Source organism: Enhydra lutris, unplaced genomic scaffold (assembly GCF_002288905.1).
Source record: "Enhydra lutris kenyoni isolate GAN:26980312 unplaced genomic scaffold, ASM228890v2 scaffoldscaffold13, whole genome shotgun sequence".
In the NCBI taxonomy this organism is placed as follows: domain Eukaryota; kingdom Metazoa; phylum Chordata; class Mammalia; order Carnivora; family Mustelidae; genus Enhydra; species Enhydra lutris.
The window spans coordinates 34,269,533-34,293,299 of NW_019154097.1; the positions used below are offsets into that span (position 1 = coordinate 34,269,533).

General features: G+C 44.4%; 1 protein-coding gene across 2 annotated transcripts in view; it reads left to right on the forward strand.

Moving 5' to 3' along the window:
* Window positions 1–23,767, forward strand: part of LOC111145678 (G protein-coupled receptor 107) — a 75,378-nt gene continuing 51,611 nt past the window's right edge. For both annotated transcript variants that reach the window (XM_022500772.1, XM_022500773.1), the window contains exons 1-4: window positions 1–159; window positions 22,679–22,801; window positions 23,122–23,172; window positions 23,394–23,473. In XM_022500772.1, coding sequence (XP_022356480.1) covers window positions 19–159; window positions 22,679–22,801; window positions 23,122–23,172; window positions 23,394–23,473 — 395 coding nt within the window. In that variant the 5' untranslated portion in view covers window positions 1–18. The remainder of the gene's footprint in view (window positions 160–22,678; window positions 22,802–23,121; window positions 23,173–23,393; window positions 23,474–23,767) is intronic.

The window sequence follows — 23,767 nt, forward strand, 5'->3', positions numbered from 1 at the left end:
TGGTGATGCTGGAACAACATGGCCGTCCCGGCGCCAGTCGGCCCCTCGGGCTCCCGCTGTCCTCCGCTGGTCGCCGGCGTCCGGCTGCTCCCCCTGCTGGGGCTGCTGCAGTTGCTGGCTCAGCCCGGCCTGGGCCGCGTCCACCACCTGGCGCTCAAGGTGAGGCCGGCCAGGGCCGGCCAGGGCCGGGCGAGGGGCGGAGGCCGAGGCCTCTCTCCTGGGCTGGGGGCAGCTTTGGCCCACGGTGGGGGGGGGGTCTCTGAGCGATCGCCCTCACCCCTTTTTTCCCCCGGCGTGGCCTTTCTCTGAGAGGGCTCTTTTGGGAACTGTGGGAATGGCGGGGGTCCTCGGGCCGTCTGGAAGGGGCAGGAAGATTCGAGCTGAGCCTCAGAGGGGAAGGGGCTGAACTGCGGCGTTAATCCCCGAGATTGCGGAAGCTGCGCTTGCAGTCCCTGCTGGCTTCCCTAGGTTCCTAGCTGGTAGCGACCAGCTCTTCCCCCTCCCTTTGCACTTCTAACTTTTATCCCCGACTTCGCTTGTCGGCGGTGTCCACTTTTCATCCTCTTGTGCCCCTTGAAGGTATGCGAAACCTTAGCCTCAGTTTCCCGGTGCGGCTTAGGGCGCCGTCTGGACTGATGAAAGCGGGAATCTCCAGGAGGAATTTCAAATCTTGCTGGAAATACACGACCGAGAATTTAAAACCAACATTAAAAATGTGTTTCTAATTAGAGAGCCTGCCCTCTTCTCCCTCACTCATGTCGTTGTCTGTCTAGGGAAGAGATCTATGATGGGCCTGGAATGATCCTTTGGATCTTACTTTGTAACTCACAGCTAACAGCCATCTAAGGCTAAAACGTGCCTCCAGGCGGTTCAGCAGGTTAATATATTTGGGGAGTAGAAAAGTTGTTATGACCCAAAGCCTTGTACGTGTTTTTCAAAATGTATAATTTTCTAAGAAGTTGTAGGATTATAGAAGGTTCGTCTTACTAAACACATCACTTTAACAAACCATGGAGCATTGTATTTTGTGAAGGTAGAATTTAAAGAATATAGAATGCAGATTAAAAGGCCTGGCCAGACCCATGCACCAACTTTTGGTTCTCAGCTTTTGTTGTTTGTAAGTAAAAATTATCCTGATTAAAATGGTTCTTAAGTGCAGGGAGATAGGTGAGTCTTGACTCCTTTTGAGAATCTGTTGAAATCTATAGAACCTCTCCCCAGAGAAGTGCAGGTAGAAATGTAGACAAAACATTCTTGGGGAATTTCTGGGACTTTTTAATTCTACTGAAGTTTACCCCGTGGCAAGGCTTATGACTCCAACTTAAGAACTCCTGATTTTCAGAATGCTTTCATTTTATAGGTTAGGATCCTTAAATTATGTAGAGTAACTGAATTCAGATAGGTTATAAATTAGAGACAAAGCTAGTAATAGGACACACTGGGCCATGTCTCTTGGCTCCCAATCCAGTGCTCTTTCTATATTTCTAGAATTAAAATGTCAGGTGGTCAGCATCACCGGGTACATACTGACAGTATTGGTAGAGATAAAAACATATATTGGCCTCAGTGGTAGAAACACACTGAATTGGTATAATTCTGGTAATTGTTTTCTTCCTGTTGTGCTAAATTACTTAATGTTTTTCATCCGTGTACATATTTCATAAGTATAACGGTGGTCGTTCCATAATAACACTGTAGTGGTTTCTTTTCTGTTAAAGTAAATATTCTGACTTCTTCCCCAAGGAAACAGAAGTCACCTGAAAGGAGCCCCTCAAAACAGCAGCATTAGATTGTCTTCACACGGAGCTTGAACTCACGACCCTGAGATCAAGAGTCAGACATTGAACTGACTAAGCCACCCAGGTGCCCCAGATTCCTTCTCTTTCTCTAGGCTCCGTTTTATAAAATACCTTATTGAGGTACAGTTTACATTTCATGAAATTCACCCGTTTTAAGTGTACAGTTCAGTAAATTTGTTGAGTTGTGCAACTGTCACCACAGTCCAGCCGCAGAATGTTTTTATCCCCACCAAAAGATCCCTTGTGCTGATTTGTAGTTCATTCCCATTCCCACCCCCAGCCCCAGGCAACCTCTAATCTCCTTTCTGACTCTATAGATTTGCCCTTTCTGGATATTTCATATAAATGGAATCACACAATATGGCGTCTTTTGTGTCTGTAGCTTTTACTTAAACTTTTGAGGTTCATCCATGTGTACTAGGTATGAGTAACCCATTCCTTTTTTGTGGCTGAATACTATTCCATTGTGTGGAGAGACCGCATTTTTTTCTTCTTGATTCACCACATGATAATATTTGGGTTTTTTTTTTTTTTTTCCGTTTCTTGGCTATCGTGAATAATGCTGCTACAGACATTCACATGTGTGTCTTTGCGTGGACATGTGTTTTCTAGTTTAATGTATTCTTCTATCCTTTAACTGTTAATTGGACTAGAGGCTTGATCATGTTCGGGATTGATTCTTTTGGCAAGACCACTTCGTAGTTAGTGCTGTGTTCTTGCATTGGGAGACGTAGTGTCTGATTGTCTGTCTTTCTGTCATGTTGATGTCCAGGGCTTACACTTCTGTGTTCATTAGTCTTTAGTCTTTCCAGGCTGCTGTAACAATACCGCAGATTGGGTAGCTTATAAACAACATAAATTTATTTTTTAGACTTCTGGAGGCTGGGGATTCCAAGATGGGATTCTTGCTTTGTTGCGGGCCCTCTTCCTGGCTCATAATGCTGTCTACTTGCTGCACCTGAATGGTGGAAGGGATGAGGGATCTCTGTGGGGTTTCTTTTACAGGACACTAATTCCATTCATGAACGCTCAGCCCTCATGACATGAATTCCTCCCAGAGACCCCTACCTCCTAATACCATTATCTTTGGGGACTAGGATTTCAACACATGGATTTTGGGGCAACACAAACATTCAGACCGTAGCAGTTAGGCATTTGATCTGTAATTATACTGTCCGGTGTCAAAATATAGGACCGTCTTGATTAAGTTATATGTCTGTATTGTAGTAGATCTTGTTATATTTCTCAAATATGGCACAGGAGACAAAAGTATCAAGGTGCAAACAAGTGTTACTCCTTAGGCACTCATATGCTCAGGAAGCATAGACCGCTTGTGTTAGTCATGATCCCACAGGCCATCCAGGCATGGAGGTTTCAGACCAGCAAAGCAAACAGATGTGGTCCTCTATATCCTGAGTATAGTATAGACTTCCTTCTTTTTTTTTTTTTTTTTAAGATTTTATTTGTCAGAGAGAGGGAAAGAGAGAGCACAAGCATGGGGAGCGGCAGGCAGAGGAGGTACACCTGAGCCTGGAGGTCGTGCTGAGATGTGTGGATTTTACTTTGTGCGAGGAGAAACATGCCTTGGTTTTTGGCATAACGGAACAGTTCCGTGGAGAAGGGACATTAAAGCGGAGATCTGGAGAGTGAGTAAGAATGTGCTAGGGTGAGGGAGTGGGGTAGGGTTAGACTGTGTGGAAGAGAAGGCACGAGAGATTGGTGTTCGCTTGCTACTCCGACCCTCAGTTTCCTCATCTGTAAAGTAGGAATGATGCTTGTTCTCTCACGGGGTAGTTACAAGGCTTAGGTACATTTATGTGAAACATAGCACTGAGTAGTAGAACCAACCAAATAGTAATTCATTAATTCCGCATTTATTAAATACCTACTATGTGGGGGGCACTAGAAATGCAAAAATGAGACAGGCACAGAAACAGGTAGTTGTGTTTTGGGTTTTGTTGTTGTTTGTTTTCTCAGTAAACTCTCTGCCCAACATGGAGCTAGAACTCACCGCCCCGAGCTCAAGAGTCACGTGCTCTAACAACTCAGCCAACCAGGCACCCCTCTTTTGCCTGTTTTCTAATTGGATTTTTTTATTGTTGAGTTTTGACAGCTCTTTATATATTCTAGATACTATGTTTTTGTCAGATATGTGCTTTGTGCCCCAGAAACAAGTAGCTTTGTTACAGCATTGTGTTTTTAATAGTCATGCCCTGAAATGGGTGGGGGTGGGGTGGGGGGAGGCAGAATCTTGAACATTTTCTAAGAGTGTAAGACAGGGAAGATTTTCTGTAAGAGGTAGCATCTGAGTGGAATCTCAAGACTTTACATGCTAGGAAGAGGAATTAGCTGAGAGAAGCATATGGAAAGAGATAGTCCAGTCAGAGTGGGCAGCCTCATGAGCATGGTGGCAAGAAATAGTCCACTGTCATGGTGTTGGTGGATAAGGAGTGAAGAGGTATGTGAAGGCATTTGAATCCTGTCTGTAGCATTCAGGGAGCCATTGAAGTTTTTTTAGGTTGGGAGTGATTGTGTTTACATTTTCTTTTCTTTCCTATATTTTATATTGTTTTGAGAGAGAGTATGTGTGAGCAGGGGGCAGGGGCAGGGCACGGGGAGAGGGAGAGAGAGAATCCCAAGCAGGTTCCATGCCCAGTACAGAGCCCAGCGTGGGGCTCAGTCTCATGACCCCGAGATCATGACCTGAGCTGAAATCAAGAGTCAGATATTCAACCAGCTAAGCCACCCAGGCGCCTCTGAGTTGACATTTTAGGTAGGTTTCTGTGGACGGTTGATCAGGAGGGCAGGACTGGAAGCAAGCGATAAGGATACACGGGGTCTAGGTACAAGATTAGGGCCTAAAGTAGGGCATTGTGCAGAGGAGGGAGAAGAGGGTACAGACAACTAGCTTTTTTTTTCTTTTTTTTTTTAAGATTTATTTTAAATTTAAGATCTTATTCTTAATTTTAAGGATAAAATTTTTAAAGATTTTATTCTTAAGTAATTTCTGCCCCCAACATGAGGCTCAAACTCAACCCCGAGATTAAGAGTCAGATGCTCTATCAACTGAGCCAGCTGAGTGCCCTGACCACTAGCTATTTAGAAGGTAAATGATGGACAGATGTAGTGGGGAAGGAGGGGGTGGCATCTAGGTTGCTGGCAGAGGTTATGAAGGGAGATGCTGCTTCTACCACCTATCAGGCTGTAGGAGGACGACCAGGTAATACTGTGAATGTGGCTTCATGGTTGGGAAGGGAGCAAAGGAGCAGGATGGGTATCTGTGCTCAGATTGCAAACGTATGTTCCCACCCTCCTACTCACATTCATGGTGGAAGGATTAAGTTTGGGGATATAATTATCGAACTGGCATATTTTGCGGGACGTGAGGGGCAGCTCCTGTGTAATTACCCATTAGCATAGCTGAATTACTCCTTTTCCTCTTATTAAACCAATGGAGTGAAGCATTGTTTGGCTTGAGCACATGCTGCTCTGTAGGCAGTTGGTGTGGCCAAAACACAGCAGGTTTCCCTTTCGTTCGGGCGTGGATAATGGGAACATATGGGTTGATCTGGGTCTTCGTCATTTTTCATACCTTTTCCTACCTTCTTTTAAGCACCCAGGTGGCATAGTCTACAGCACTTTGAAGGTTATTTTAACACCAGTACCTGCCATTTGAGCTAGAGACTCCTGACCTCAGTGTTTGCTTTAAATGGTTCCTTACACGGACCTTTCAGGGTTTCATCTCTCTCTCTCTCTCTCTTTTTTTTAAGATTTTATTTATTTATTTGAGAGAGAAAGAGAAAGTGAGCGAGCAAGAGAGAGAGCGCACACACGTGCACATGAGCAGGGGGAGGGGCAGAGGGAGAAGCAGACTCCCCACTGAGCAGGGCGCCCAACCCAGGGCTCAATCCCAGGGTTCTGGGATCATGACCTGAGCTGAAGGCAGATGTTTAACTGACCAAGCCACCCAGGCGCCCCTGATTTCTTCTAAGTACTACTGTGTATCAAGCATCCGGTCTTCAGCATGTGTGTATGAGCACATAACAGGCCCTTTTAAAACTGACGACTCTTGGTGGCATACGTGCTAGTTTGCTTTCTTCTGAAGATACTAGTGCAGAGGAATCAAATATCTGATTGCTAGAGTTTTTAATATAGTAGCCCTGGAAAAGTCTACTGATCGTTTCGTCTTTTTTCCCCCGACTTTTATTGCCCCTGCGCCTTCCCCTGCTGCTGTTAGACATTTTTGTTTCTTCTTTTTTTGTCTCCCTCATATGTAGTTTACTACTTTTTTAACTAGTAGAAAAACACTTGGAGTCAAAAAATCTTGTCTGGACCAGCTAGTGGGTTCTCTTTTCCTTCACCTCTTTAGTTGAAGGAGAAGACATATGTGGGCCGGGTAATTAAGACTTAAATACTTCAGTGTGAATGATTAGGAAGATGGATATTTCTGTATCGGTATCTACTGCATTGACTAGCGTCCCTCCAAAATTATTATCTACCCAGAACCTCAGAATGTGCCGTATTTGGAAATAGGCTGTTTGCAGAAGTAAGTAGCGAAGATTAGGTCATACTGGATTGGGATGGGCCCTCCTTGCAAAATGACTGGTGTCCTTACAAGAAGAGACGCACCCAGGAAGGAAGAAGGCCATGTGAAGGCAGAAGCAGAGACCGGGGTGAGGCATCTGCACGCAAAGCAGATCCACGGGTTGCCCGCAGCCACCAGAAGCTCAGAGGACACAGGGAAGGTTTTTCCTTAGAGCCTTTAGAGACATCTGTAGCGGTGTGATGCGGCGATGATTGTAAGTGGATAGAGCAGATCCCTTTCTGCATGAGTACGCAGACCCCACTGCCCCCGATCCCACCAGCCTTACATGGCGGAACTTCCTTAAATCAGTGGCCGTAGCCCTGTTGCACAAACTGCTTTGTGATGCCCCCCCCCACCCCCAAAAGTATCTGAAAAGTTTTGGGAAATTGAGAGAGGATCTTCCTTACCCATGCTGTGCCTCATCTCAGGGCCATGGACTATTCGCTGGTCCATCCTAGTAAACCTCAGACCCTTCCTGGGCAGCCTCCAAAACTGTGGTCATTATGTAAAATAATGTGGTTAGCCTTGTCTGCCCAGAGTATTGCCCAGAGTATTGTTGGTCTAGAAGGGGATACAGGGGCGCCTGGGTGGCTCAGTCGTTTAAGCATCCAACTCTTGATTTGGGCTCAGGTCATGATCTCAGGGTTGTGAGATCAAGCCCTGTGTCGCGCTCAGTGCTGGGCAATGGAACCTGCTTAAGATTTTCTCTTCTCTCTCTCTGAGAAAAGGAAAGGAAAGGATACAGCATGCTCTTGCAGCTGTGCGAGGTCAGACCCAATACCTGGGCCTTGGGAGCATGGAAGAGAGCTTGGTCAGGGCAGCCGACAGCTCATCCAAGGCAGCATGGAGTGAGACAGGAGGAGAGCTGGGCACGTGTGACACTGAGCCAGATGCTGTTGGTACATTCAGTGTTGTTTTAAATCTTTCGTCCCTCTTAAGTGTGCTTCCAGAAGTGTAGTATGTGAGACTGCTATGTGCACGGGAAGGTTGAGACCACTGGTCCACTCACATGTTCTAGGCTCACTTGGAAACGAGGTGTCCTATAGAATCTGTTTCAAGTGGTGGTCATAGCTACTTGGTATTAAAGCATCCCGTATAACCTAGAGACTGTGCTGATGTTGGATGTTTTTATTCTCTGACTCCTTGTAGCAGCCTGTTGAGATAAATGTCTTCGTCCCTGCTTTATGAGTTAGGGAAACAGAACTCGGGTTATGTAAGTGGAGGTGACAGAATTTGAGCCCAGGATCAGGGCTCCTTCCATCTTACCAAAACTTGTGCCAGGCAAGCAGCCCTCAGTGACTGTCACTCAGGAGAGCCCTGATGGCCAGGACCCCAGACTTCTGTGTTTTGTATTTTTTTCAGTTAGGTTAGCTGTCAGAATTTTGCTTTATTGAGTCTATTTGACCTCATTCCTTTTGTGAGTTGCTGTCTGAAAACAATGAGCCAAGAGTTTGCATATTAAGCTCCCTGGGGGAGCGTCTCCTCTCATCAGTAGTGGGCAGGCAGCGAATGGTAGATGGTAGTACCCTTGTTTCTCTCCGTTGTAGGGAAACTGATCATGCGTGCCTTTTGCTAAAAGACATTTTTGCGTACCTTTGAGATCTGATACTGGTTTTCATCAGAGGTCGCAGGCGTGGATGCTGTTGGAGCTAAGTAGAAGCCGTGTGTGCCGGCGCCGGGAGACCCCAGGGAGCGTGACCTGCAGAGCTGCTGCTTCTCCGCTTTTGCTGCATTGGAATGTGGCTGAGACATGCTGAATCTTGTGGTTCTCTTTTTGTTCCCTCAAGAAAAGTTAGAAATTCCGGCGTTTAGGTGATACTAGCTAGCAACTACTTGAGATTAAAAAACAAACAAACATGTTGGCCAATTCTGACACATTTACAGGCTGTGCCATCTGTGGACTGCCAGGTGGTGATCTGTTTAAAATGAAGCCAGGTAGGTGACCTTCGGCTGGCTCAGTGAAGTGTTGCTGTGTTTGTTCTCTTAAGTTCAGTTGATGAGAACAATTAGATTGAAGTCTCTTTCCTCCACTTGCTTTATATTTGAAAGCAATTTAATGTGAAATTGTTGACAAAGTTAAGGTAGAAGCATTTTTTTGTATTTTCAATTTTATTTATTTTTATTTAATTTTTTAAAAGGATTTTATTTATTTATTTGTCAGAGAGAGTGAGAGTAAGCAGGACAAGCAGGGGGTGCGGCAGGCAGAGGGAGAAGCAGGCTCCCCATCGAGCAAGGAGCCCGATGTGGGACTCCATCCTAGGACCTTGGGTTCATGATCTCAGCTGAAGGCAGACACTTAACCATCTGAGCCACCCAGGCATCCCTATATTCTCATTTTTAGAAGAACAGGATTATCCGTGCAAAACAACTATTAATAAGATGAGGAGAAAAGAAGAAAATACCAAAATAGTAATTGTCTTTAGGGATTATGAGTGTTTTTTCCTATTTCATGTTCAGGTCAGATCTTTCTCCTGAAGCTCTGGATAGCTAAATCCATCTCCCCACTTTTTTTTTTTTTTTTTAAAGATTTTATTTATTTATTTATTTGACAGAGAGAGAGAGACAGTGAGAGAGGGAACAGAAGCAGGGGGAGTGGGTGAGGGAAAAGCAGGTTTCCCGGCAAGTAGGGAGCCCGATGGAGGGCTCGATCCCAGGACCCTGGAATCATGACCTGAGCCAAAGGCAGATGCTTAACGACTGAGCCATCCATGCGCCCCATCTCCCCACTTCCGTCCAGTTGTCTTGTAAGCGTCTCTACATGTTGGAAACCCATTTGTCCTTCCACTCCGTCACCCCCATCCTGTCTACCCTCCAGATGGTCTTCCATTGGTAACTGGGACCACCAGCCACTCATTTTCTCAAGCCTAAAATCTTTCCATGACTTCTCCTCACTGAATTCCGTGGATGTGAGGTCCAGGCCATCCTTCTACTTCGTGGGCCAATGTGGTCTCCTTCTAGCTGGTGTCCCAGCGTTAGTCCACTTTGTATTTGTTCTGTAGCTGGAGTGACCTGTCTAAACACTAAATCCAGTTATGTCACTGCCCTTTTCTGCCCATTAGGGGCACCCTCTTCCCCTTAGGAGGGAGCTCACAGTCTAAGCAGGGCAGCCCGTCTCTCTGTGAGCTGGCCTCCTCTCTCATCTCACTGCCAGTCATCCAGTTTCTCAGTCCATAAGTGGGCTGCTTGGTGAATTTTCTTACGACTGAACACAGGTCAAGAAACAGGATGTCACTAGCACCCGAGAAGCCCCCTGGTTCTCCTTTTGGTCACCAAAAGTCCTGAAATAGCCAACACACATCTAAACAGAAGAGAGGTCTTGCCTTACTTGGTTTCAGATCATAAAGCCATATGATACTGTAGCGAGAATCAGACAGATCAATCGGACAGAGTAGGAAGCATTACCTCTTAATGAGATCTTGATGCATAATAGAGGTGGCGCCACAGAGCAGTGGAAGTTAGGACAGATTGCTCTGAAATAGTCTTAGGACCAGTGGCTTTCCATAAGGGGAGAAAAAAATGAAATAGAGAACTACCTTACACAAAAATATATTCCTGGTAGATTAAAGATCAAAACATGAAAGCGACCCTTAAACTTTTAGAATAATGTATCATTACTATTTTATGACCTTGAGTAGAGAAGGATGTTTCTAAAAAAGAAAGAAAGATTTTAAAAATACTATCAGGAAATGAGGTGCCTCCGTGGCTAAGTGAGTTAAAGCCTCTACCTTCGGCTTGGGTCATGATCCCGGGATCCTGGGATCGAGCCCCACATCTGCCTCTCTGCTTAGCAGGGAGCCTGCTTCCTCCTCTCTCTGCCTGCCTCTCTGCCTAATTGTGATCTCTGTCTATCAAATAAATAAATCTTAAAAAAAAAAAAATACTGGGGTACCTGGTTGGCTCAGTGGGTTAAAGCCCCTGCCTTCGGCTCAGGTCATGATCTCAGGGTCCTGGGATGGAGCCCTCCATCGGGCCCTCTGCTCAGCAGGGAGCCTGCTTCCTACCCCCACCCCACTTTGCCTGCCTCTCTGCCTACTTGCGATTTCTGTCTGTCAAATAAATTAAATTAAAAAAATAAAAATAAAAATACCATCAGGAATAAAGATTGATAGGTTTTGTCCTTCAAAATTGGAAAAAAAAAAGTAGGGTAGAAGATACTACACAATTAAAGATAAAGGTGAAAGACTGGGGGAAGACACCTGCAACATCAAAGTCAAAGCTTAGGAGACAGAATGTATAAAGAACATTAAAAATCCAAAAGGAAAGTGGTAGAGGCTCTAAAAAAGGCATTTTGCTGAAGAAAAACCCAAATGCCTACTAAACAGATAAGGTGCTCAGACTCCTGAAGTAGCAGCAGCTAGACCAGCATCAGCACGGTTTCTCCTGAGACTGGGCGAACCTGAAACACCAGATTTCAGTGAGGATATAAGGAAACTCATATGCTTTGGAGATTGTTTGGCGATTTCTAGTAAGCTGAAAGTATGCGCACTCCGTGTCCCAGGATTTTGACATCTAGGTGTATATAGTCTCAGTCCCCACGCAAATATGCGTAAGAAAATGTGTACGGTGATGTTCATAACAGCATTGTGATGGCTAAAGATTGGAAATTACCTGAATGTACACGGATGGGGAAGTGGATGTACAGATCTTCCTTGACTCACCTTTGAGTCCTGATAAACCCACTGTAAGTTGAAAATGTCAGAAGTTGAAAATGCATTTAATACACCTAACCTACCGAACATCAGAGCTTAGCCTGGCCTGCTTTAAACTCTTAGAGCGCTTAACAGTCACCTGCATCTGGGCAAAATCACCTTACACGTGGCCCGTTTATAATAAAGTGCGGAATATCTCGTGTAGTGTATTGGATACTCTACTGAAAGTGACAAGCAGAGTGGTTGTCAGTGTGGGGTTGGTTTTCATTGTGATCGCAGGGTTGCCTGAGCAGCAGCTCGCTGCCACTGCCCAGCAGGATCACACACACCTCCAGCCTGGGAAGAGAGCCGAGTTTAAAATTTGAAGTATGGTTTCTACTGAATGCTTATCACTTTTGTGCCGTTGTAAGGCCAAAACATTGTAGGTCGAACCCTTGTAGATTGGAACTGCCTGTATTGTGATGTACGTGTGTTGGACTATAAGCAGGTAAAATGAGGAACTGGAGCGTGTTAAGTGTATCAACACAGAGATTTCCTCAAAAAGCACCATGTCTGGAAATGCAAGTTGTAGAAGTATTTATACATTATGACACAGTATAGCCAAATTTTTAAAACACACAATGAAACTATGTGGTATTTATGGATATGGATTGGTCTATTAAAAGTATTTTACTTATTTTTTTCTTTTTTTTTTCTTTTTTTATTACTCTTATTAACATATATGTATTATTTGCCCCAGGGGTACAGGTCTGTGAATCGTCAGGCTTACACACTTCACAGCACTCACCATATTAGTAAAAGTATTTTAAAAGGAAAAGTAAGAACACACCCATCCAGTCCATGAGCATGGGGAGGGGTATGGGAGGAGATCAGGGTTAGACAGAGGTACAAAGGTGCTTCTCTTTGTCACTGATGTTTCATTCCTTCCCTCTTTCCTACCCTTCCCTTCCTGTGGATCCAAAGCAACTATATTAAAGACATTTAATAAGTCTGGAGAGTGGGTAAATGCCTATTTGTTGTTACTTTTACTTTTATATAGCTGGGAGGATGGCAAGCCTCCTGAGGCCAAGAGCTGGCTTGTCTGGCTGTCCTTTGGTGCACAGTGCCCGGCACATGGTGGGGTTCAGCAGGTGTGTGTTAGATGAGGGGAGGAATGCCTCTCTGTGTCCCAGTTTTTCTCCAGTGAGCACTTACTGGTGGAGAAGGTATTGTTGGCATGTTTGTAAAAATAGGAATTCTCTGAACCTGGATAGTGGGCTTGTGAGTGCTCAGTAATACACAACCGATCTTGTTTGTTTGTTTTTTTAAGATTTTTAAAAAAGATTTCATTTATTTGAGAGAATGAGCAGAGGAAGAGAGAGAGAGAAGCAGACTCACTGTTGAGCAGGAAGCCTGATATGGGGCTCTGTTTTTTTTTTTTTAGTTTATTTTTTTAGTTTATTTATTTATTTATTTTTTTCAGAGAAGGAGAGAGCACAGTTGGGGAGAGAGCAGAGGGAGAGGGAGAGGGAAAAGCAGACTCCCCTCTGAGCAGGGAGCTGGACACGGGGCTCAGTCCCAGGACCCAGAGCTGAAGGCAGGGTCTTAATGGACTGAGCCACCCAGGTGCCCGACAACAGTCTTGTTACGGATGACGCCAAAGAGTAAGACTATATGTTGTGACTCTGCTGATACCTTTCTAACTAACATAGATTTTTTTTAAGTTTTTTGTTTGGTTGGTTTTTTTTTTAGTAATCCCCACACCAACGTGGGGCTCAAACTCAGGACGCCAAGATCGAGAGTTGCGTGCTCTGTGGACTGAGCCAGGCAGGCACCCCGACATTTACAATTTCTAAAAGTTAGGTTTGATTGTAAAAACTATCCTACAACTCACTCTCAGAAGTCAAATAAAAATGGTTTTGTGAATATAATACTTCATTTTCAGAGGCATAGTTTATAGAAAACAAAAAGTGTTTTGGTTGGGTCCGTATAAATTAGAACACCATGAGTTACAATCACCTTTTTTTTTTTTTTTTTTTAAAGATTTTATTTATTTGACATAGAGCAATCACAAGTAGGCAGAGAGGCAGGCGGGGCGGGGCGGGGGGGAAGCAGGCTCCCTGCTGAGCAGAGAGCCCGATGCAGGGTTTTCGAGGGGCTTGTGGGACTCAGTCCCAGGACCCCGAGATCATGACTTGAGCTGAAGGCAGGGGCTTAACCCACTGAGCCACCCAGGGTGCCCCTACAGTCGCCTTTCATAAATCATCTGGAACAGCAACATAGTATTTAGTGTGTGACAGGTGACTTTTTACGTTTTGCTGATCCAGAAGCTTGACTAATACAAGAGGGCCAGGAGCATGTTGAAGAGACCTTTCCGCTCCTGTCCCCTCAGTTGGGTTCTATGTCATTTTTCCACAGAACATTAATGATCTTCATAGGCGCATTCCCCACTTAGAGGTTTTTCTTTTTTCTTGTCTTTTTTTTGGAGTAATCACACTGTATAAAATCTAAGATCAGGTTTTGTGCAGAGCTCTTCAGTGACTTTTAAGCCAAAGAGCAGCCACGCTGGCCTCCTGTTGTCGTCCTCCGTCTGCCGAGCTCCGGGCCGGTGCAGTGGCCTGGAACACCGTTCGCGCTGCCGTGCCCACACTGCCCTCCTGTCTCTGCCTGGAGGTGCCTCCCCTGTGAAGCTTTCCAGGACCACCTGCCTCTAAGTGCCCTAGAGGCCCACCGTCCCGCTCTCCTCCTCTCCCTCCCGTGCACTTTTTGTCTGCAGAACTCCTCACAGGCGGATAGACCACGGCCTTTACTCCATGTTCTCACCTGCTCTCTGCACTAGCGTATAAGCTCAACAGGGCGGGCTTTTTTTCCCATCTTAGTGCTGCGTTCAAAAAAACTTAAGAGCAGTGCCTGTGGGTACTCAGTAAATACTTGTTGAATGAGTGTCCTTGTCTTTTTCATTTATTAGCTTAGCTTTTTTTTTTTTTTTTTTTTTAAGTAGGCTCCCTGCACAATATGGGGCTTAAATTCACCACCCTGAGATTAAGTGTTATCTGCTCTACCAACTGAGCCAGCCAGGTCCCCCTCTCTCTTTATTTATTTATTTACTTATTTATTTTAAGGGTTGTATTTATTTATTAGAGCGCACGTGTGTACCAGTGGGAGAGAGTGAGTAGGAGCTGGTGGTGGGAGGGGCAGAGGGAAAGGGAGAAGCAGGCTCTGGGCTGAGCAGGGAGCCCAAAGCAGGGCTTGGTGGGTCGCAGGACCCTGGGATCATGACCTGAGCTGAAGGCAGACGCTTAAACCACTGAGCCACCCAGGCGCCGCAGGCACCCCTCTCTTGCAGACATTTTTAAAATGTTGGTATATATGAGCCTACATCCTTTTTTTAGACCACTACAATAATATATCGTTGTAAGGAGGACTCATAATTGATCTTGATTTTAGTTCTAACTAGAGCTGCTCTGAGTATCCTTGTAGATATATCTTGGTGTGTCAGCTCTCCTATTTCTGTGGTGTAGATTCCTAGGCATGGGATGACTTTAAATAGAAGGTACCAAACAGCCTGTAACTACAAGGTTCCATCAGTTCACACTTCCACGAGTAGCGTATAAGAATGTTCAGTGTTCATTTACCCACATACTTCACGACACCCCACACTGTAAGTCTTAGTAACTTCTACTAACCTGATAGAAAGATGACCTCTCGTTTTAAGTTGACTGTTGGTGAAGTTCAAGATCTCAGCATGTTTATTACCTTTTAATTTCAGATTTTCTCTATAAGTCAGATATTTTAGGAAAACTTATTTTGTGAAGAATTTACTTCTGAGTGTATGTATACGCTTAGATGCTAAGAACGTATTTGTGGTGGTAAAAATAAAGTGGCTTGCAAACAGAAAACAGGAAGAAGAGAAAAAAAATGCATGTCCATAATTATGACCTGAAACTGCACATTTAAAAAATATTTTTTGGATAAACTTTCTGGTTTAGAATTTTGATAAATTTTTTTTTTTGCCTTTTTAAAAAAATTTTTTTAAAGATTTTATTTATTTATTATTCATCAAACTGATAACTTATTTCCTTGTTTGGGTTAGTATTTTTGAGATTGTAATTGTGTTTCCACTGGTTTCAGATAATCTAAGTCTACTAGGAAAGCCAGGAAAAACTACAAGTTTTTACGACCCACTGTATAAATATGTACCTGGGATCAGTCCTGTATTTTATGTTCCTGTAAACTTGACTTCTCATGGATGAACAATCTTGCTTAAATAACTTGATAAGCAGTTTATTGTGGTTAAGAACATACCATGTGATTATGGTTATGTTTTTTTAAGAAGCTCTTATCAGATATACACTGAAATATTAACAGATGAAATGACAGAACATCTGGGATTTGAGTTGATTTAGAATGAGATCCCATTTAGAAGAGATCGGGGTGGGGAGGAGTAGAGAGGATCAAAGTGGACGATGAGTTGATGGTTTGAAATTTTCTACAATAAAAAATTTTAAAATGAACAAAAGATATACTCTCTATTTGGTTGTAAAAGGTATGAGGTGGCCAAAACCACATGTTTGGGGTTTAAACACACCTGAGTTAGAATACTGGCTTTGTCACCTACTAACAATATGATTTTAAGCACACTCTGAGCCTCTGTATCCTCATTTATAAAATGGGCATAACAACACCTGCCTTGTAGTGTTGTGATAAGAATAGAGTGGTAGTAGATGAAGCTCTTAAGCACAGTCGGCTCCAAGGTCAAGTGTTTGCAATCTGAAATCCTTGGGGAAACAGACAAATATTACTGCTATGTCAGTGCTAATAGAAATAGTAGGGGGGCACCTGGCTGGCTGAGTTGGTGGAACACGCAAGTCTTGATCTCAGGGTTGTGAGTTCAAGTCCCACGTAGGTTGTAGAGATTACTTTAGCAAAAAGAAAAGAAAGAATAAGGTGGTTTTGAAAACGTAATTAAATCTTCATTGCTTGTGTCTGGTTTGGCCTTTTAACTCTACTTTGGCACCCCCTCCTTGCCTTTCTCCTTTTGCTTTGCCGTCCTGTCTTCAAGAAACAGACCTTGCTGCTCCTTCTGGGAGAGTGTCTGGAGGAAGAAATTGAGTGCTGAGTCTCTCACACTCCTACCCTGTTCCCAGATGCTGGCTGGAGCACTTTGGCACAGGAGGTACAGAATAGATGGGGCGTTTGTCCCAGAGTGCCCAGATCTCTGGCTTTCCCACGGTAGAAAGAGAGGTTTCTGTATTCCTGTTTGGTCAGGACTGACTAGTGGCGGTATTTTCTGGAACTGAGTATTTTTCACTTTTAGGGCTTCGGCCATAAGTGGTGTTTTGTAAATACTGGTTTATTTACACTGAATTGAGTCAAATACAGTTGAATGAGCAATTATGTTTGACCTTCCTGGTTCCTTCTAGTTTAAAAATGTTCGTTTCTATGATTTATGTACGAATTAAGTTTCAGAGTCACTTCCATAAGTGTTATTTGACATGGCGTGATATGATAGATTCAGATGAAGATGGGGGTAGGTTAGGTGAGGGTCCCACCGATAATACTGGCAGATGGTAATACCGAAAAACATTTTTTGATTTTTTTTTTTAAATTACAAGTTAATACATGACCATTATTGGGAATTTTAAAAATAGAGAAAAGTATAAAGAAAAAATTGTTGCCTACCATCCTAATCTTTTCATAGTTTGGTGAATTTCTCTCAAATCCTAAGTGTAAATACATTTGCTTTTTTTTTTTTTTTTTTTTTTTTTTTTACAAATTTAGCTTTTATTTTTGATCACCTGGATTTTGCTCTTTGCGTTTAATATTCTTCCTGGTGGGTGCCTGGGTGGCTCAGTGGGTTGGGCCGCTGCCTTTGGCTTGGGTCATGATCTCGGGGTCCTGGGATCGAGTCCCGCGTCGGGCTCTCTGCTCAGCGGGAAGCCTGCTTCCCTCTCTCTCTCTATCTCTCTCTCTCTCTCTCTCTCTGCCTGCCTCTCCGTCTACTTGTGATCTCTCTCTGGCAAATAAATAAATAAAATCTTAAAAAAAAATATTCTTCCTGGTTTCTTGAGGCATAATTCACAAATAAAAATTATATGATTTTAAGCTGTATATACATTGATATACATTGTATATCAGATTACCACAGTCAAGCCGGTTACCGTGTCCATTGCCTCACATAGCTACCTTTTGTGTGTGAGAACAAGGGAGATTTACTTAGCAGATTTCAAGTGCGCAATACCATATTGTTAACTCTAGTCCCCATGCTGTGCATTAGCTCTCCGAATTATTCATCCTGCGTATCTGGCACTTTGTACACTTTCACTAACATCTCTCCATTTCCCTCCACGCCCCCCCCCACCCTTTGTAACCACCGTTCTGCTCTCTGCTTCTATGAATTCATGTTTTTAAATTTCACATATAAGTGACATCATGCAACATTTGTCTTTCTGTGTCTGGCTTATTCTCCTTAGCATGATGTCCTCCAGTTCACCTACACTGTTGCAAATAAGAAGATTTCATTGTTTTTTAAAGCCGAATATTAGTCTGTGCTGTGTGTGTGTGCGTGAGTGCGTGAGTGCGCGCGGGGACACATGTTTTCTTTATGCTTTTACACTTGACAGCCCTTTAGGTTGTTTCCATGCGATTGTAAATAATGCAGCAAGGACTTGGGAGTGCAACTGTAGCTCTTCAAGATTCTGATTTTATTTCCTTTGGATGGGTACCCAGAAGTGGGATTGCTGGATCATGTGATCGTCTTATTTTTAGTTTTTTGTGATCTTCTATACTGTTATCCGTAATGACTGTTAGCGTTTCCATTTCCACCAACAGTGTGCAGGAACCCTCTTTTCTCTACACCTCATCAACACTTGTTTTCTTTTTTTTTTTAAATATTTTATTTATTTATTTGACAGATCACAAGTAGGCAGAGGGGGGGGGGAAGCAGACTCCCTGTAGAGCAGAGAGCCCCATGCAGGGCTCAGTCCCAGGACCCCGGGATCATGACCTGAGCCGAAGGCAGAGGTTTTAACCCACTGAGCCACCCAGGTGCCCCAACACTTGTTTTCTTTTGACTTTTGATACTAGCCATTCTGATAGGTATGCAGTGGGTTTTGTTTTTTTTTTTTAAGATTTTATTTATTTGACTGTCAGAGATCACAAGTAGGCAGAGAGGCAGGCAGAGAGAGAGAGGAGGAAGCCGGCTCTCCACTGAGCAGAGAGCAGAGAGCCTGATCCCAGGCTTGATCCCAGGAGCCCGGGATCATGACCTGAGCCGAAGGCAGAGGCTTTAATCCACTGAGCCACACAGGTGCCCCTACGCAGTGATCTCTCATTGTGGTTTTTTGGGTTTTTTTATAAGATTTTATTTATTTATTTGACAGAGAGAGAGATCACAAGTAGGCAGAGAGGCAGGCAGAGAGAGAAAGGAGGAAGCAGGCTCCCCGCGGAGCAGAGAGCCGAATGCTGGGGCTCGATCCCAGGACCCTGGGATCATGACCTGAGCCTAAGGCAGAGGCTCAACCCACTGAGCCACCCAGGCACCCCTCATTGTGGTTTTAATTTCCATGTCCCTGATGGGTCGTGTTGAGCACATTTTCAAATCCCTGTTGCCCATCTGTATGTCTTTTGAGAAATGTCTATTGCGATCCTTTGCCTGTTTTTTAATCAGGTTCTTTGGGGTTGTTGGGGGGGGTTGTTTTTGTTTTGCTGCTGAGTGGTTTGAGTTCCTCATGCCATCTGTAAATCGTGACGGTTTTACTTCTTTGCAATGTGGATGTCTCTTACTTCTTTCTCTTGCCTAATTGCTCTGGCTAGGACTTCCAGTACTGTGGTGATGAGAGTGGGGAACGTTATCTTGTTCCTGATTTTAGAGGAAAGTCTTTCAGTGTTTCGCTGTTAAGGGTGACCTGCGTACTGTGGGCTTGTCGCATGCGGCTTGAAATCTGCTGAGGTACATTTCTTCTGTTCCTGATTCGTTGCGAGTCTTTATCATGAGAGGATGTTGTATTTTGTTGAATGCTTTTTAAAAACTTATTGACATGATCATAGGAATTTTTTTCCTTTCAATTTTGTTAATGTGGTATTTCACATTTATTGATTTGCATATATTCACCCATCCTTGCATCCCGGGGGTGTATGACCTTTTATCATGGCATATGACCCTTTCACGTGCTGGTGAATTCAGTTCGGTGTTGTTTTGTTGAGGAGTGTATCATCTGGGCTTATTAGTGGTATTGGCCTGTGATGTTCTTTCCTCGTAGTGTCCTTATATGGCTTTGGTATCAGGATAATGCTGGCCTTGTAAAATGGCTTTGGACGTGTTCCCTCCTCTTCAGTGTTTTTGGAAGAGTTTGAGAGGGGTTCTTGTTCATTTTGCCGTCGCCGTCGTTCCTGTCTGATTGCCTATTCAGTCTCCTCACTCACTGCCAGTTTGTTCAGATTTTCTCATTCTTCGTGAGCCAGTCTTAGGAGGTTGTATGTTTTTAGGAATTGGTCCCTTATTTCCAGGTTGTTCAGCTCGCATCTCCTGTTCCGTCGTGATTACTTATGCATGTTGGGAGGCGGTAGCGTGAAAGTGGCTTCCGCACCAGATCAGTGTTGACGTCCCAGCTTCGCCACTTCTGGTCTGCGTTGTTTTGGGTAGTCATGTCACCCCTGAACTCGTGCTTGCATCCCTGTCGTGGAGCTCCTACTCCAAACTACGCTGGGCTGCCCAAGGATGAGCTATCACAGGAAAGCCCTTTCTCTGGTGTGGAGATGGGGCATTTGTGTTGCGGTTATCAGTGTTTAAAATATTTTTCCAAAGATGTGTTTTTAATGGCATTGTTTTATCATGTGACATGATAATATAAAAGTGAGAACAAACAGTAAAGGAGTATAATGTTTATATGGGCAAAACGACTCCTCTAAGCATGCAACTGAAGCATTTCTCCCCCCACATCCCTAGACAGTACATACGGTGGTAAACTAAATGATGCTGGTTAAATTAGAACAAGCACACTTGTAAAATTTAAACCTTATGCAATGTACATGCTAAAAAAATACTCATTATTAGCCTCTGATTCAGTGGATTTTCACAGGGTAAACACACTTGTACAACCAGCAACAAACAGAATGTTACGAAGCACTTCCAGAAGCTCCTTAAGACCCCTTCCTGTAAGCGACCGCACACCTCTCCCTCCCAAGAATCGTCCTCGTCCTGACCTCTGTCCCCATGGATGATTTCCCCCACATTCAATTTGATTGTACCTGTGGTGATGTGGCTCGTTTCACTTCATCTCATGTTGTGAGGTTCATGTATGTTATGGCACGTGGTGAGAATTTGTTTATTCATTCTGACTCTCCCGTCCTTCTCATCTGGGCATTCTGCCAGCGTAGGAAGCTGTGGTGTGCTAAGGCATCCGTCATATGTAGTTGAATTGATTTCTGTCCTCTGCATCTCGGATGGTAGTAGCCTCGTAGCAGCTTTGGGAGAGGCGAGAAAATAGTCACTCAAATCATTTCTCTTCGAATCCTGAGAAAGGACATGAGCTTTAGCTTTTCTGTGTTTTGTGGTCTGGCAGCCCTCTCCTGCCTTCCAGTGGATGACTTCCACGATCTGCTTTTCTTGTTCTCCCTGGGAGTTCTGGTAGACCGCGCACGGCTCCACCAGGAGATGGAAGTCCAGCAAACATGCTTTAAATGCATAGCTGAATCCTAGGAAAATAAGGGAAGTTCCCAGGGACCAAAAAAAAAGTTGAGGGTGGGTGGGTGGGGAGCTGCGGTCTTAGTGGGTAAAAGAGCACGAGCCAGGGCCTCCCTGAGACGCTGCGGAGACTTGGCCCCTGGAGCCTCGGAGTATGAGCCGTTGGCTGGGAGCAGGAGCCAAAGACTTGGATGGGATTGAGCGGTGGGGAGAAATGCTGGAACCGTGTCCCTCTCCTTAGCCCTTAGTATTACAGGACTCTCAGAGCTATATTCCTTGAATAGAAGAGTGGACTGGGAAACATAACCCTCCTAATGGCTGTAAATGTCTGTTTTAGCTCTGTAGGGGGTTACAGTTTACGATTTGTCTGCCAAAGATCTGATCCACAGCCTCTCCTCAGAGGGCTTTGGGGTTTGCGATCAGACTTGGAGACCCAAGTCTAGAAAGAGAAAATCCCCGCTCACACCAAGACCCAGCCTGCTGGGAATGCCAGCAGAGACAGCCAAAGAGCAGAGCTGGAGTCCCCAGAGCATCTCGATGTGTTGTCAGATGGTTACAATCAAAAGAAACAAAGGGTAGAATTTTTTTTTTAAGATTTTATTTATTTGACAGTGAGCGTGCAAGCGCAAGCAGGGATAGCGGCATAGAGAGGGGGAAGCAGGCTCCCCACCGAGCAGGGAGCCCGATGCGGGGCTCGACGCCAGGACCCCAGGATCATGACCTGAGCCAAAGGCAGACGCTTAACCTACGGAGCCACCCAGGTACCCTCAAAGGGTAGAATTTAACAGATATGAGCAAGATGCAAACAGTAGCAAAAATGACTTTGCCGGTTTTAGAAAGTGCTTAGCTTGGCACCTGACACTCAGGAGCTACTTCACAACTGTTAGCTTATTGCGGACTTACCGAAGGTGCTCTCATTTAGGCAAATGATTCTCTATATAAAACTCATGACTTGGTCCCCAGGGTGGCTCAGTTGGGTAATCATCTGCCTTTAGCTCGTGTTTTGATCCCCTGGTCCTGGGATCCAGCCCCGTGTCAGGTTTCCCTGCTCAGCGGGGATCCTGCTTCTCCCTCTCCCTCTGCCTCTCCCCCTTCCCCCACTCATTCCTTCTCTCTCTCTCTCTCAAATGAATAAAAAAAAAAATCTTTAAAAAAAAGTAAAAATAAAACTCATGACTTTACACAGCAGGACATTTCTCGGTGGAGCCTCAACTTGAGAAGTATTCACAATGTGGTTCTCCCGGCCTTGAAATTTATTGGCTTAGTTGAGATTGGAATCACGACTTTGAGGCCGTTTCAAGCCGCTGTAGTAGGCATTTGCCCACGTGCTCAGTTTCAGCAAATCTGAGGATTATCCTATGTCCCAGAGATCTGTCTCCAGCTGGCTAGTTCCCGGATTCCTTTTGCATAAGGCTTTGTTTCCTGAAGACCTGTCATATGAAACATCATGTTTAGATGCAAATGTAGAAAAACTTGTATTATAAATCAGGAGAGTAATGTCGGTAGCCCTTATCATCCTGCAGTGGGAGGAGGCAGATTCATTAAGACTCATAAGAAGGTTTATAAAAAGGAGTGTATTCCGGGGGCAGCTTTGGCCGCTTCTCCCCCCCCAATATATTTTGAGTGCCTGCTGGATTCCAGGCCTTTGCCAGCAGGAAGCTTGTGAGCATGACGAAAACCTTGTTCCTCTTTCCCTGGAATTCCCATTCCACTTGATCACCAGGTCAGTCCTGGGACCTTACGTATGCATGGGAATGAACTCAATCTATGATGTGCCTCCTTCTGCAAAACTGTTGCTATCTTATGAATTTCTGATGAGTATTTTTCAGCTTATGGAGCAAGATAAGGTGCTATCTATATTGCCAAGTATATGAAACAGTGACTTGTTAGCTAGATACCATACTTTTCAAGCAAATAAGTAGTTTAAATAAACATGTTAACTTCTTCCTATTACTAATTCTACCGCTCTAAATCTTTTCAGGACGATGTGAGGCATAAGGTTCACCTGAACACCTTTGGATTCTTCAAGGACGGGTACATGGTGGTTAATGTCAGCAGCCTTTCCGTAAATGACCCTGCGGGAGCCACAGACAAGGACACAACCGTAAGTGCCTTCCCAGGAGGTCAAGGGCTTTACCCTTCTCTGTTGCTCAGATGGGAGCTTCACCCCACACTTAAATACGAAGTCTCGGAACATGGAGAAAATTAAACTTGTGAACAGGCATCAAATAGTTTTACTTTGAACATGTAAGTTGTAATTCTTAAATAATTTTAGTAATTAGCAATCCCTTTTATAAAACGAACGCTAAGAAAACCATGAGAAGCCTAGGCCAAAGAATCACTTTTTTTGCTCTTTGAGTAAGAAAGGTATGGATGCCAGAGTATCGTGTTGGTATTTACTTCTACTCTTTTTGCCCCCCTTAGATTGGATTCAGCCTGGACCGCACAAAGAATGACGGATTTTCTTCTTATCTGGTGAGCACTGCACATGTGACCTCATCCCTCCCTTCATGTGAGCCCAGGATACTGGGTGAGAGCACCCTGCTTCTGTCCATGCTCTTTTCTTGCGGTGGTGGCTGCTTGGACTACCCCGCATGTCTGAGCTGTGGGCACAGTTGTGTTGTTTGGGTTGGAGGTTGGATCATTTATTTGCCTTGTTCTAGTGTGAGTGAATAAGAGGGGTCTTCCTTCCTCAGGATGAAGATGTGAATTACTGTATTTTAAAAAAGCAGTCTGTCTCTGTCACCCTTCTAATCCTAGACATCTCCAGAAGTGAGTAAGTAATTCTCATGTTCCTTCAGTTCCATCCTCAAGTAAAGTTACAGGGAATTCGGTAGTTAAGCTATCAGTTACTGAGTGTCCGCCATGTGCCAAATACTGTGCTGAGTGCTGGAGGTTAAGAACATGATGGGGGAGACAGAGGTACCACTCCCAAGGAGCTTGGAGATGGCCAAGGGAGGCCAAACACCAATACAGATGATCCCGGCAGTAGAGCGAGATAGTGGGGCAGAGACACTGGTGAATTGCAGAGGACGAGGCAAGGCTTCAGGCAACTCTTGGCCCAGCGAGC